At 40.7% G+C, this 14031-nt stretch overlaps 1 protein-coding gene across 1 annotated transcript in view; it reads right to left on the bottom strand.

The window, feature by feature from the left end:
• Nucleotides 1-14031, bottom strand: part of TDRD5 (tudor domain containing 5) — a 53784-nt gene that overhangs the window by 24689 nt on the left and 15064 nt on the right. The window contains 4 exon segments of the mRNA XM_040984232.1: nt 1773-1945; nt 4633-4786; nt 11752-11808; nt 13633-13716. Of these exon segments, the coding sequence (XP_040840166.1) occupies nt 1773-1945; nt 4633-4786; nt 11752-11808; nt 13633-13716 (468 nt within the window).

Raw genomic sequence — 14031 nt, 5'->3', positions numbered from 1 at the left:
CATTTCCCAAATAAGATAAAAGTAAAATTTTTAAAAATTGCTCATAATTAGAACATACACTGAAATATGGAAACTAATTATAACTGGAACATATACTAAAATATGGAAATAATTAAGAAATATTATGTAACTGTCCTATGGAAAACTGGCAATAAAAAACCTCAACTATTCATGCTGAACTAAGGTGAATTATCACCCCATTCAAGCTTTACCAACAGTCAAACGTAACTTTAAGGAATGGACTGGATTTCAAACTAGTGCTCCAGTCAAGCGAGGATTCTCCAATACTCTTATGCTAAAATATATAATTTTTCTCTAGGCCTTTCCATTGTGCTCCGGAAAATGCAGCCAGCTGTTCTGTGAAAGCAACCAGGGACAGAAACCAGCAGGGAAGAGTAAGGAACCTCCTTGAAACACATCAGGTCATGGGGGATGAGAACACAGGAACGCAGAGTGGCATGCGAAGGCAGCGCCAGGACAGAATGCCTCAGCTCTCACCCTACACTAACAAAACAGGACAGAAAACCAGTGATGTCATTACCAGAGAACTACCAAACCTCAAAGCCACCTGAAAACTTTAACATGGGACTTAGGAAGACCTAAATGTAGAAAAAGAAATAAAATCCAGGAGAAATCAAGAAACACTGCCTAAAGTGTTCCTGGGCCAAAAATGTGGTCTCTTTTTTAGGATGCATCTAGAATCAGGACTTCACTAAAAACCATTTTGGCTCAAAGAATCGCTGATTCAGTTACTTTTCTTTTTTTTATAACTTTTTTTTAAAAATTAATTGCGTTGCATTATGTGACACAGTGTTATGGGCACTGGGATTCCCCCCACCCCTCCCCTAGCCCTTTCCTCACGGTGGATTTCTCCACCTTGCTGCATTACCACAGTTCAAATTCAGTTGAGATTCTTTCATTGGAAGTATTTACCAAGCATAAAGTCCAGCATCTTATTATCCTAGTGGGTTCAACGATTTCATGGGGAGACCATCTCTGGTCTGAAGGTAAAGCCGGCAAAGTATTATCCCAATCAATTAAAAGCCCCGACATAACATCAACAACCATTTACAACCTTATGGCATTAATTGACATGGTATTAACAATATGTTAATAGGAAAGTGCGGGTTCTTAACTACATCCTGTGACTTCTTCATAGGATTCAGTTACTTTTCATAACGCTGAATTTCCAGTTACCAAGCCTTTTTATTTATTTTTTAAACTAATAGAAATCTATTTTCCCAGTTTTGAAGGGCAGAGGTACAAGAACAAGACGTGGTCAAGTTTTCGTTAGAGTTCTCTCCAGCCTGCTGTTTCCACACAGGATCTTTTTTCTCTCTAGCATGCACGCCTGGTGTTTTTACCTGTCTAAACTTCCTTATCTTATTGGGGACACCAGTCAGACTGGATTAGGGCCCCAATAGCTTTATGTTATCTGAACCACTTCTATACAGGTCCTGTCTCCAAAATATAACCACGTTCTGTGACACTAAAGGTTAGGACTTCAACCTAAGAATTTTAGAACACAGTCCAGTCGCTGGTAACAGGACTGCCATTGTGGACCACTCACTGTTCTGTACTGCCCAACACCTGAGAACCACAGCTTAATGCATTTGGCATAGTTTTTCTTTATTATATAGAGAGAACAGATATGCTACTGCATTGTACCATTTCCACTGGGAGTAGAAATCTGAAACTTCATTTTTAAGCAGAAAATGGATCCAAGTTTCCCCATGTAGCCCAGGTTATGCAGGTCTGTGCCTCTCACTCACCAGCTGTAGGGGCTTGACCACCATGTTAGGCTTCTTATAAACTTTCTCTTCCGGCTCTCTCTGTTCCTTGGGAGGACAGTCCCATGCAGTCTCTTTGGTAGCAGCAATAGATAAGAAATTTCCAGAGGAAGTGGAGGTACAAACCTTGGCTTCAGTTTTCTTATCTGATTGAACTAAACTCGAAGTTCTGTCTGATGAAACAGCTCCATCTGAAATGGCCAAGAGAGTAGCCTAGGCATATATGTTACAGTAACTGCATGACTGCTACTAATTCCAGTACCCGTGCTAGCGAGACAGTGACAAATGAGAAATCAATGTAGCGTTGCACACATTTCTGTACAGATAGAGAAAGTTGCAGATGAGAAAAAAACCTTTATTTTTGCTTTTGTTTCGGGGATGGGAGGCAGCTTACTGTCTAGAACATGGCTGCATTTTTTTTAACATCCTGATTTCAAATTATTTTTTCTCAAACTATGTAGTGAACACTCAATATTGCTTAACATACAAGCACATGTGATGACTTAATATTCCATAATATGCTACCCTAATTTTATTAAATTCCTAGGTCAAATTTATATGTGAATGATGACAAGGGATTGGCCGACAAGAAGTTGGTACATTAAATGAGACTCTTAGTTTAATAGATGGACCCATCACTACAGCGGCTCTAAAGCTACAAACAAATGTTTTTGTAGAAATATCTATCACGGGCCTGGCGTGATGGCTCTTTGGATCTTTACAAAGATATACTATGGTGTTTTTTTTTTTTTTAATTGGCAAGTCAGATATATAGAGAGGAGAAGAGACAGAGAGGAAGATCTTTTGTCCTTTGATTCACTCCCCAAGAGGCCACAACAGCCGGAGCTGAGCTAATCTGAAGCCAGGAGCTAATCAGAAGCCAGGAGCCTCTTCCGGGACTCCCACATGGGTGCAGAGTCCCAAAGCTTTGGGCCGTCCTCAACTGCTTTCCCAGGCCACAAGCAGGGAGCTGGATGGGAAGCAGGGTTGCCAGGATTCGAACTGGTGCCCATATGGGATCCCAGCATCTGCAAGGCGAGGACTTTAGCTGCTAGCCTACTGTGCTGAGCCCTGGTGTTTTTAACAATGGTAAACACGGAAACAATCTAAATGGCCACCAACAGAAAAAGGTTAAGTGAATTAGAACACTGCATCAAGGAAAAATGTGTGGTTTAAAAAGATTAAATAGGGCCTGGTGTAATGCTTCAACTGAGTAAAACTCCCTCTTCAGGTGTCAGGATCCCATACGGGTACTGGTTTGTGTCCCAACTGCTCCACTTTCCATCCAGCTCCCTGCTTGTGGCCTGGGAAAGCAGTTGAGGACGGCCCAAAGCTTTGTGACCCTGTACTTGTGTGCAAGGCCCAGTAAAAGCTCCTGGCTAGGGATTAGCTTAGTTCTGGCCATTGCAGCCACTTGGGGGAGTGAACCAGTAGATGGAAGATCTTTCTCTCTGTCTCTCCTTCTTTTAGTAACATCTTCCTATGCAATAAAAACAGAAATCCTTTTTTTTTCCCCAAAGACTAAATAAACTTGTACATGTTAACATAGAAAAATATCCTCTTGTGTAAAGTACAAAAAGTACTCATGCAGGAACTATGACATAGCTCTTCTAAGATAATTAATGACCTAATACAGAGAAATACAGAATACATACACAAAAGCCATTAGCGCTACTATTTTTAGTGGTAGAACTGTTTACACAAGCATATGTTGTTTTTTGATTTAACAAAAATCTAATAATATTTACACATAAATTCAAAAATCTGGAAGACTATTAAAAGATTATAAATTTTACTCAAAGAATGGCAAAACGATGGCAAATATTCAACTTCTATTTGTGTTACCTGTATGTTTTTTCAAATGAACACAGGCTACCGTACTAATCATAAAAATTAATAATATTATCTGTGTTCTAGAAAAAAAAGCTGTCCATTATAATCACCTTATAAAAGCTTATAAAAATACATGTATCGTGGCAATTCAGGAATCATTGGAGAAACTAAGGAAAGGGTTTGTAGGATCTCTGTATTACAGTTGCATGTGGATCTACAGCTAGCTCCGTGAGAAGACAGACGTCTTCCAAGGCCCTGGTGCAGCAGCTGCCCTAGCAGCAGTGTGGGCTGCACCGGAGCCCTGCTACCCTACAGGGAGTGGCACTTCTAGAAGCTCCAACGCTTGCAGGTAGCCACCTTCTTGGACTTTCTGCCCTGCACCCCAGCTGCCCTAGCAGCTGCCTGAAGCATAGAAAGGCATAGTTAAAAAAAAATTAAGTGCCTTAAGTGTCATGTGGATTCCTGGGGTGGACAGAGAAGCTGAAAACGATAATTCTGGAAAAACTGGTAAAAGATGAACCACATGTGGAATTTAGTTAATACATCAATCCTAAATGTCTTATTTCTGACAAATATTTTAATATCAGGGGAAACTGGATGAAAAGACTATGGATTCTGCACTACACCTTAATTTGCACAAATCTAAAATAATCCTCCAATGAAAAATTTAAAATATACACAAGAGCAGGGTCCTGACGTGAACCTACTTATCTGAATCTCCATGTGTTTCTACAGAGTTTTTAATGTAACTTTAATGCACAAAGTTTACGACTACCAAAACAACACTTCATAAAGTTTATTTCCTTTAGACTTATTCAAGAATCTGGTAAGACAAAATTTCTTCCATGCAGTTAATTTTTACTAATACAAGTTAACATTATTATGTGAATACTTGGGGAAAGGGGTCATTATAAATCATTCCACGGCTCCTGTGTGATCTGCTCGGTTGATGGGATTACAACGAGCAGCAGGACCAGAGAGCTTTTTTCTACCCTGCCCCGATACTCACCAGGAGGCAGAGGTCTCACGTCGGCGTCAAACACCAGTATGTCTTGTTCTCCTTCCCTGAACTCAACACGGAGGATATCACTAAGAGCTCCAACAAGTTCTATCACATTGAGGAAGCCCAATTTTTTTAGAGAAAGTTGCTCTTTAAAAGTTACCTGTCACACACACACACACACACACAAATAGAAATTAGATAAAAATGCCAGACAGAACAAAGATATAACAGATGTCCTTGGAAAATAATTTGTATTTTACCAAAGTAAACTGTGCTTCCATACAGGTATAATGTAAATCGGAGACCAGTAATCTCTTCCGCCGGCATTAAGCTCCGCTTCAGGCACGTGCTAGGTTCAACTCAGGGGGACCTTTACAGCTCTCTGTCAAAACGCATGACTTTGTTGAGGAGAGCATGCTGTCATCTGCTGATTCGCTTCCCATATTCCCTCAATAAGCATGGCAAGAGGCACTGAACCTGTTGCTCATGATGCTGGCATTCTCTCTGGTTCACCTACCAGATGCTTCCCCTTCTGACCCAGGCCTTTACTAACAGCCTAGGAATGCAACAGAAGATGGTCCCAGTGGTTGCTGTCCTCCCACCCCCGACCCGCACGGAAGACCCAGATGAAGCTCTCAGCTCTGGCCACTGTAGACATCTGGTGAGTAAATCAGAGGATGGAAACTCTCTGTCTCCCCCTCCCTTTTTCCCTCTCTGTGCTTCAAATAAATGGTCACCTGTGAACATCCCAAGGGAAAACTGGCACAAGTCATTGGCGTCACAAGCCTCATTAACAGTGTCTTTACCTTGACCCTCTGAGTGATTAGCACTGGGCACACAAGTCAACTGGACCTAGGACTAGGCAGGAGAGGGCTGTCTGAAACGTGTCACTAATTTTTTTAGTAAGTAGCTTTTGTACAAAAAGTTTAAGAAGCAACCAACGAAAGTGAAGTCTCTCCTTCTCCCACCCGCTCCCCGCCAAATCCCTTGCCAGTCATCAACCATCACCCTCTCGGTGTCACCACTTTTATTAGTTTCTTGATTCATTTTCCTGAAAATGTCAACATGGGAATCTGCTGAGACTGGATTATATTGTATGTATTTTTTCAGTTACTGCAGAGATTATTCCATATTAATATATGAAACAGTCCAGTTTTGCTTTGCAGTCCAAGACTCGGTGCTTCTATTGAATTCAATTTATTGAAATGTAAGTGGTATTTTATCTCAAAATCCTTTAAGCTTTCTGCTTCACAGACTGCCCACTACAAGCAATGAAGAAAATGGTTTATTTATAGTCCCTCTCTCCTTACTTTCCTTCTACCCCAACTTAATTTTCTACCCTTTCTCCTGAGGGCTTAAGATTTCCTCCAAATCCACAACTGGACTCGGAGGCTCAGTCTGGTTCATCTTTAATCATTCCAGGAGGACCGTCTGTGTTACAGCTCTCTTTCCAAGGGACAGAGACTGTCTAGGTGCCTCTGTTCTCATGTTGCAAAGATCCATTCCTGACCAATGCCCGGGTCAATTACTGTACTGAGGATTTTAATGCAGTGATATTTTAACTGTATCACTTGATTCCCATTTCGTATTTATACAGATATGCTTCCCTTCATTCAAATGGCTCAGATGTCTTTAAAGTGGAGGCCAATGTGCTCACACTTAACTGAAGGGAAAATACAGAATATTTCAAGAATCATGAACAAAATAATTAAAGCCAGGTGCCGTTTTGTGACACAGCAGGTAGAGCTGCTGCCTGCAATACCGGCACACCATATGGGTACCAGTTTGTGTCCTGGCTGCTCCACTTCCAACCCAGCATCCTGTTAATGGTTTGGGAAAGGAAATGGTAACAGAGGATGACCCAAGTTTGGGTCCCTGCCAAACGTGGGAGACCAGATGCGGTGCCTGGCCAACCCCCAGCCACTGTGGCCATCTGGGAAGTGAACCAGTGCTTGATACATCTTTCTCTCCTTCCATGACTCTGTGTAACCCTACCTTTTAAATAAATAAATTAGGGCTAGCACTGTGTCACAGCAGATAAAACTACTTCTTTCAACACTAGCATCTCATACAAGTGCTAGTTTAAGTGCCAGCTGCTCCACTTCCAATCCAGCCTGGTGCAAACGTGCCTGGGAAAACGGCAGAAAGTGGCCAAGACCTTGAGCTTTTGTTGCCTATGGAGGAGACAAGAAGAGAATTCCTGGCTCTTGGCTTCAGCCTGGTACACTCCTGGACACTGACAAACTGGGGAGTGAACCAGCAAATAAAAATTCCTGTTTGTCCATCCCTGTTACTCCCTCTTTGTAACTCTTTCAAAATAAATAAATCTTGAGGAAAAACTCAAGTCAGAATGCCTTGGGTATCAACATCTCTCAGGTACAAGTGCCCCAAGAAACGAATCAGCTAGCGTAAGTTTGCAATTTAGGATTTCTGCTCACCCAATGAACTTTCTTCAAAAAACAACTACTGCGGAAACCCCCTATTGAAAGCCTTTCCAACAGCTACTACCCGATTCAGTGTTTCTGAACTGCAACACTTTAACAAATAAATGCTATTCCTGTGACCTCCATGTTGACTATTTTTGCACATAGGCCCTTTATAAGAATTTCTATTTCTGAAACTTCTGTGAAGACATATTGTAATTACAGTAATTTTGTGCATCCACTCTGATGATACACAACTTTCCTTTCATATTCCTATAGCATGGTGAATTATATTAATTTTTCACCTGAAGAGCAGAACAACAGAAATTTTCCACACACTAATGCATTCTAAGACCGGCTACAACAGACAGGAGCTCTGAACTCCATCCAGGTCAAGACTTGGTCCATCAACTGACGGCTCTCAGGGTGCATCAGCAGGAAATTGGATCAGAAGTATGGATGGAGCAGCTGGGACTTGAACTAGCACTCCAATAACCGATGTCACTGTCCCAAGAGACCGCTTACCTAGCAGAGTTGTAAGTCTTGCCCTTATTAATTCTTTCTGAAATGTTACTCCAGCCTTGCATTCTAGGGATAAATTTCTTTCCTCAGATATTATTGGATTTGATATACTACTATTGTCTAATTCATTCTTGTGTCCACATTATAAGAAATGTGACCTAATTTGTAAAAATGTTTGGAGGGAGATAATGTAATCAGAATTAGGGCACAATCTTTGCTATTTTATGAAAACAAACCTGTATGTGATTAATACAGTTTCTTCTTTAACTGTCTTATAGCAATCACTGTGAGACCACACGGACCTGGAATTTTGGTTTTCTCCTTCCCTCCGTTATTTGGTTTTTATTTTTTTAAGTTACAAACCCTTTTTGTTATGTCCAGTTTCCTCCTTCAGCTGCCTCAGTTTGGTGACGTGCATCTTTTAAGGAATCTGACCATCCAGGCTGTCAAAGCACAGGCACAGTTGTTTATTGTATTTCCTTCAGGTGTTTTTATGATCTTCAATCTGTAGAATCTATCACGACAAATTTGCTTTCCTTCCTGAAACTGGCCAATTTGTGTCCCCCTTTTCTTTTCAATCTTTGACTAACCAGTGGTTTAGCTATTTGGTTGAGCACTTAGCTTTGTCAATATCCTCTTGATTGCTACTTAATGAATCTTTATCATTTCCTTCTTCTGATTTACCAGTTTACTTTGTTCCTCTGTATTAAACTTCATTTATATCCTTAGGTCCATGAGCACTGTATACATATACATATAATGTATACATTATACACTCCATAGCATAAGCATTTAGAGCTACGAATCCACCTCTGAGCATGGCTTTAGCTGCGTCCCAAAATTTTTCATGTTATATTCCCATTAACTTTTAACTGTAAAATATTTTCCAATGCTTCTTGTGATTTCTTCTCTAATGAAGTATTTAGTATTTAGCATTAGTATTAATTCACAAATATTCATAGGGTTAATTCTTAAGTTACTGTGTTGATTCGCAAACTTGTACAACATAATTGGTTAAGACTTATCTGATGGCCAGCTGTATGGTTTACCTTGAAAAAATTCTGTGTTTAACTAAATAAAATATGCACTCTACAATCGCTGGTTATAACATTGTGCAGAAGTTAAACAGATCAAGGTGGTAAATAGAGTTGCTTATTTCCTATGCCTTTATTCACTTTTAAAAAACTGTAAGTTGAAGGGGGAAAGAGTGTTAAAATCACCAACTCAGTCCATTTTTAGATTATTTATCCTAAACTATTGTTACAGGAATAACTTACTGTTGTACATTTCGAAAGAACTGACTATACTTAAGAATCCCTCTTTTTCTGATAGTACGCTATGACCTGAATTCCACTTTATCCGGTGCTGTTTTAGTCACTTTAGTTCTTCTACGTTCACTACTTACTTTTTAAATCTTTTACTTTGAACCAATCTCTGCCTTTTATTTATAACGCACTTCTTGTGGAAAGCATTTCATCTTGCTTTTTCACTGCGATCACAACTTTTCTTTTTAGACTTTTTTATTTTCTTTTGAAAGGCAGATTTACAGAGAAAAAGAAAAACAGATCTTCCATCCAGTAGTTCACTTGGCATAAGGTCACAACAGCTGGAGCTAAGCTCATCTGAAGCCAGGAGCCGGCAGCTTCTGCTCTCCTATGTGGGTGTGGGGCCCTGGGCAGCAGGGCCATCTATCACTGCTTTCCCAGGTCTTAGGCATGGAGCTGGACCCCAAGTGGAGCTGCGGGACACGAACTGGTGCCCATCTGGCTGATGGCACTGCAGGCAGAGGACTAGCCTGTTATGCCACTGAGCCAGCAACAAGATCACCTTTCAATTGTAGTATTTAGTCTCTGTGAAATTATTAATAATCAGATTTAGTTACAATTTTAGTATTTTCTTGTTACTCCATCTGTATTTTGTTTGTTGCTATTTTCCTATCTTCCTTCGAGTTCACTGCATATTTAATACAATTCTCTTTCACCATCAGATTGTAGCTACATCCTAGACCCTGTCTAGTCTTACTGTTACTTCACACAGAATGTGAAAGCCAGCCATGTGCTGCTCCTCTAATCCATAAGACACAGTTGTTGTATTATAATTTTGTTATAAATAAACTATTTTATATTTTTCCTTTGCGTGGTCATTTTGATAGTTCAAAGAAGAATTCCTTATATACACCCACAAATTTGCATACTCTTTTTTCAACCCTTAAGATTCAGATTCGAACCTGGTATCACTTCCTTCATCATGAAGAACTTTCTCCAGCAGATATGTTCACAAAGTTTTAACTTTAATTACATGGAAATGTCTTTACCTTCATTTTTATCATTGTATATAAAATTAAGAATGTGTATGAGAGAGCCTGGCGCGATAGCATAGTGGTTAAAGTTCTCGCCTTGCACGCGCCAGGATCCCATATGGTCACCGGTTCTAATCCTGGCGGCCCTGCTTCCAATCCAGCTCCCTGTTTGTGGCCTGGGACAGCAGTTGAGGGCAGCCCAAAGTCTTGGAACCCTGCACCCGCATGGGAGACCCAGAAGAGCTCCTGGCTTCGGACTGGCTCAGCTCCAGCCATTGTGCTCACTTGGGAAGTGAACCATCAGATGGAAGACCTTCCTCTCTCTGTCTCTCCTCCTCTCTTTATATCTGGCTTTCCAATAAAAATAAATAAATCTTTAAAAAAATGTGTATGAGGTATTCAGTTTCTCCACATTCTCACTGATATTTGCTACTGTCAGACATTAGAAATAAGTTATGGGCCCGGTGTGGTAGCCTAGTGGCTGGGGTCCTCATCTTGCATGTGCCCCAGGAACCATATGGGTGCTGGTTCTTAACCCTGTGTCCCTGCTTCCCATCTAGCTCGCTGCTGGGCCTGGGAATGCAGTCAAGGACAGCCCAAAGCCTTGGGACCCTGCACCCACATGAGAGACCTGGAAGAGGCTCTGGGCTCCTGGTTTTGGATTGGCTCAACTCCGGCTGTTATAGCCGCTTGGGGAGTGAACCAGCAGATGCAGGACCTTCCTGTCTGTCTCTTCTCTCTGTGTATCTGCCTTCCCAATAAAAATTAATTAATTAATTAAAAAGTTACTCTGGGGTGTATTTTTGAACCTAGGGTCGGAACACCTGAACCCCTCATCAGAGGGCCTGGGTTCAGTTCCGGACTCTGCCTCCTGATTCCAATTTCCCACCTTTGTAGACTTTGGCAGGTTGCAGTGATGGCTCAAGTGAGTCCCATCACCCTGTGGGAAAGCCAGACTGTGCTCCCAGCTCTAGCTCCAGCCACTGTAGGTATTTACAGAATGAAGCAGCACATATGAGCTCAACCATCATCATCTAGCAGAGTGGGTAAAGCTGCCATCTGTGGCACCAACATCCCAGAGGGGGATTAGTCAACAGGGGGATTAGCTGCTCCATTCCCATCCAGCTCCTCCAGAGGACGGCCCCTGCACTCACGTGGGAGACCTGGAAGAAGCTCCTGGCTCCTGGCTGCAGCTGGCTCAGCCCTGGCTGGTGTGTTCACTCAGGAGTGCATCACCACCTGAATCTCTCTCTCCCTAACCCTCTCCGGAACTCTGCCTTTCAAATTAATAAACAAGTCTTTTAAAACACTTCACTCCAATTATGTAACAATACAAGTATCTTTCCTGTACATAAGCATTGGTTAAGAGCTATATTCTTAACTCTAATGAAGAAAAATATAATAAAATTTAACACAAGATATTTAAGTGTTAAAAACTATAGAATTGGAGGATCCAAGAAGCAATACAATTTTTTATAAGAAACATAAGCAGGGCCTGGCACAGTAGCCTAATGGCTAAAGTCCTTGGTTTTACATGTGCCAGGATCATGTATGGGCCCAGTTCGTATCCCACCTGCTCCATGCCACTTCCAGCTCCCTGCTTCTGACCTGGGAAAGCAGACAAGGATGGCCCACAGTCTTGGGGCCCTGCACCCACATGGCAGGCCAGGAAGAAGCTCCAGGCTCTTGGCTTCAGATTGGCTCAGCTCTGGCTGTTGCAGCCACTTGGGGAGTGAACCAGCAGAGAGAGGTTCTTTCTGTCTCTCCTCCTCTTTGTAAATCTGGCTTTCCAATAAAAATAAAAAAATCTTTAAAAAACTGTCTCAAAAAGAAACATGAGCAAAACAAACAAAAAAAATAGGGCCAATAAAAAGCACTTACCTCAAACTCTCTAAGCAGTTTACAGAGAAACAAACCCTCTGGGAACTTAGACACAACCTAATAAATGAAAAATGAGATACAGAGGCATGAATACAACGTGGGATAAAAGCTAACAATGACCCTGTGACAAAGGCAAACAACGGTGTCAGCCCGATCAAGTCACTTCCACGTTGTACTTTTTAAAAAAGTTAAAAAAAAAAAAAACAAAAACACAAAAAAACCTGCTACAACCACTACCAACACGACCGTGATTTCCAACACGAACAATCATGACACGAAACACCCATGTCTCAAGTCCTGAAAAATCCCCACACTTCTCTAGCCCAGCTATTTAGCTATAGCTCCACACAAAATTAAAATTTTTGTAACACATTTTTAACCATTTCCTTTGTCAGAAAAGAAATGCAACAAAAGCTACAGAAAATTCTGGCAAACAATTAGGCTAAGGCAAAAATCTCCAAAATAAAATTTAACACAAGATACTTAAGTGTTGAAAAGTACAGAATTGGAGGATCCAAAAAGCAATACCATTTTTTATAAGAAACATAAGCAGGGCCTGGTACAGTAGCCTAGTGGCTAAAGTCCTTGGTTTAGTGTTTACACACACACACACACACACACACACACACGAGACCTTTAATATAAAAGCACTATTCTCTAACCAGCTTTTAGACATCACAGCTCTTTCCATGTCAGTAAATACAGATCAACACTTTTATTGACTATAGATCTAGCAAAAGCCTCAGCACATCTGAATTTAGTTATCTAAGCCTCTACTTCTGGCTGTTTCTTATTTTGCATTATACATATTGCAATGGTTACCCTTGTGGATTAATAGAGACATAAATTTTCTTACAAACTGTATGACATTCCTTAGTTTCAGAGGGTAATTTCACCACTTTCTTTAAAGTGCACAATCTTTCTTTAATGTCTTGGTGCCATAACCAAGTCATACTGAACATCCCTGAACAAATAATTATTGGGCACTTGCCTGAATGTCTTAAGGGTTCTTGCATTTCTTCCAGTAAAATCTTAAGAGCTTAACTGGACTATGTAAGACTATATAAGACATTGCAGTAAGAGCTCTAAGGGGCCTCCAGTTACTCAAATCAGGGCTAACAGCTCCTACCAAAACCTTGAGTGTCCACACCTTTCCATCCAGTACCCAACAACCAAAGAGCTTTCACATGTTAATGAAAAATGTACAGATCCAGGACATGAACGGGGGGGGGGGGTCCAATAAAAAATACAAATGCCTACCAAGCACATTAAAAGCCAATGTAAAAAGAGATACAATTATAACTTCACTAGGTAATAACACTTTACCACCAGTGGAAATTAAAATTTGTGCAATCTTTCAAATCATTATCTGGCAAGTTTTATCATCATTAACAAAATATTCAAAGTCTGACTGGTAATTCCATTTTTAAATAAATATTTAAGGACATTAACTGCAGCATGTTTTCAATAGCCAAATGGTAAAACAACACAAACTTTCATTGATCCTGGATCTGGCAAAGGAAGTAGTATACCACATCAACATAATGGAGTCTCACACACTTGGAATACTTGACATACACATTTATAAACCTGGCATTATAAAGATCTTCATGAGTGATTTGTTGGAGTGTGGGAAAATTGGAAGGGACAGAAAAAATTTATAGGAAGAACATGTATTTCCTAAATAGTTCAAGACTAAAAATTTTTAAGAAAGTGTATTTTCTTTTTTCCACTTAAAACAGCCACTCTGCAGCATATCAGAAAATATTTGTTACAAACATAAAAATAACACTTGCAGACAAATTACATTCAATCACAATGGATACTCTATATTTATAGTCAATTTTTCTTATGTACTTTCCAGAAATAGAAAACACTTACAAACTTGATTTTTTGTTTTAGTTCTGGATCGATTGTCCCTCCAGGTCCAACTTGTGCAAGAACTGACTTGAATGTGTTCTCCAACTATTCAAAACAACAAAAACAGGTGAGCTCAATCTCCTCCTTGAGAGTCAAAGATACATCTAAATCACATGAAGAGAAATGCCTCTAAAAGCAAGCTGATGTCAGTGGGGTGCACAGCACTGCTCCCCGGAAGAGGCTGTCATATCGTGTAATGCACACGTAGGGATGGACTCTGCCTGCTTTGGCAGTGCTGTGACCTTCAGCATTGCCAGTCAGCTCTCACCCACTCCGACCATATCAAGTCTTCTGGAAAGGATGATGAGGATGAGATAACAAAGTACAGAGCTGTGCACAGGCAGGGAAGGGGCAGCCCAG

This window comes from Ochotona curzoniae, unplaced genomic scaffold (assembly GCF_017591425.1).
Source record: "Ochotona curzoniae isolate NIBS_2020 unplaced genomic scaffold, NIBS_Ocur_1.0 contig_4105, whole genome shotgun sequence".
Classification (NCBI taxonomy): domain Eukaryota; kingdom Metazoa; phylum Chordata; class Mammalia; order Lagomorpha; family Ochotonidae; genus Ochotona; species Ochotona curzoniae.
The sequence above is the reverse complement of the archived record's forward strand: the minus strand, read 5'-3'. Positions and strand labels throughout refer to the sequence as shown.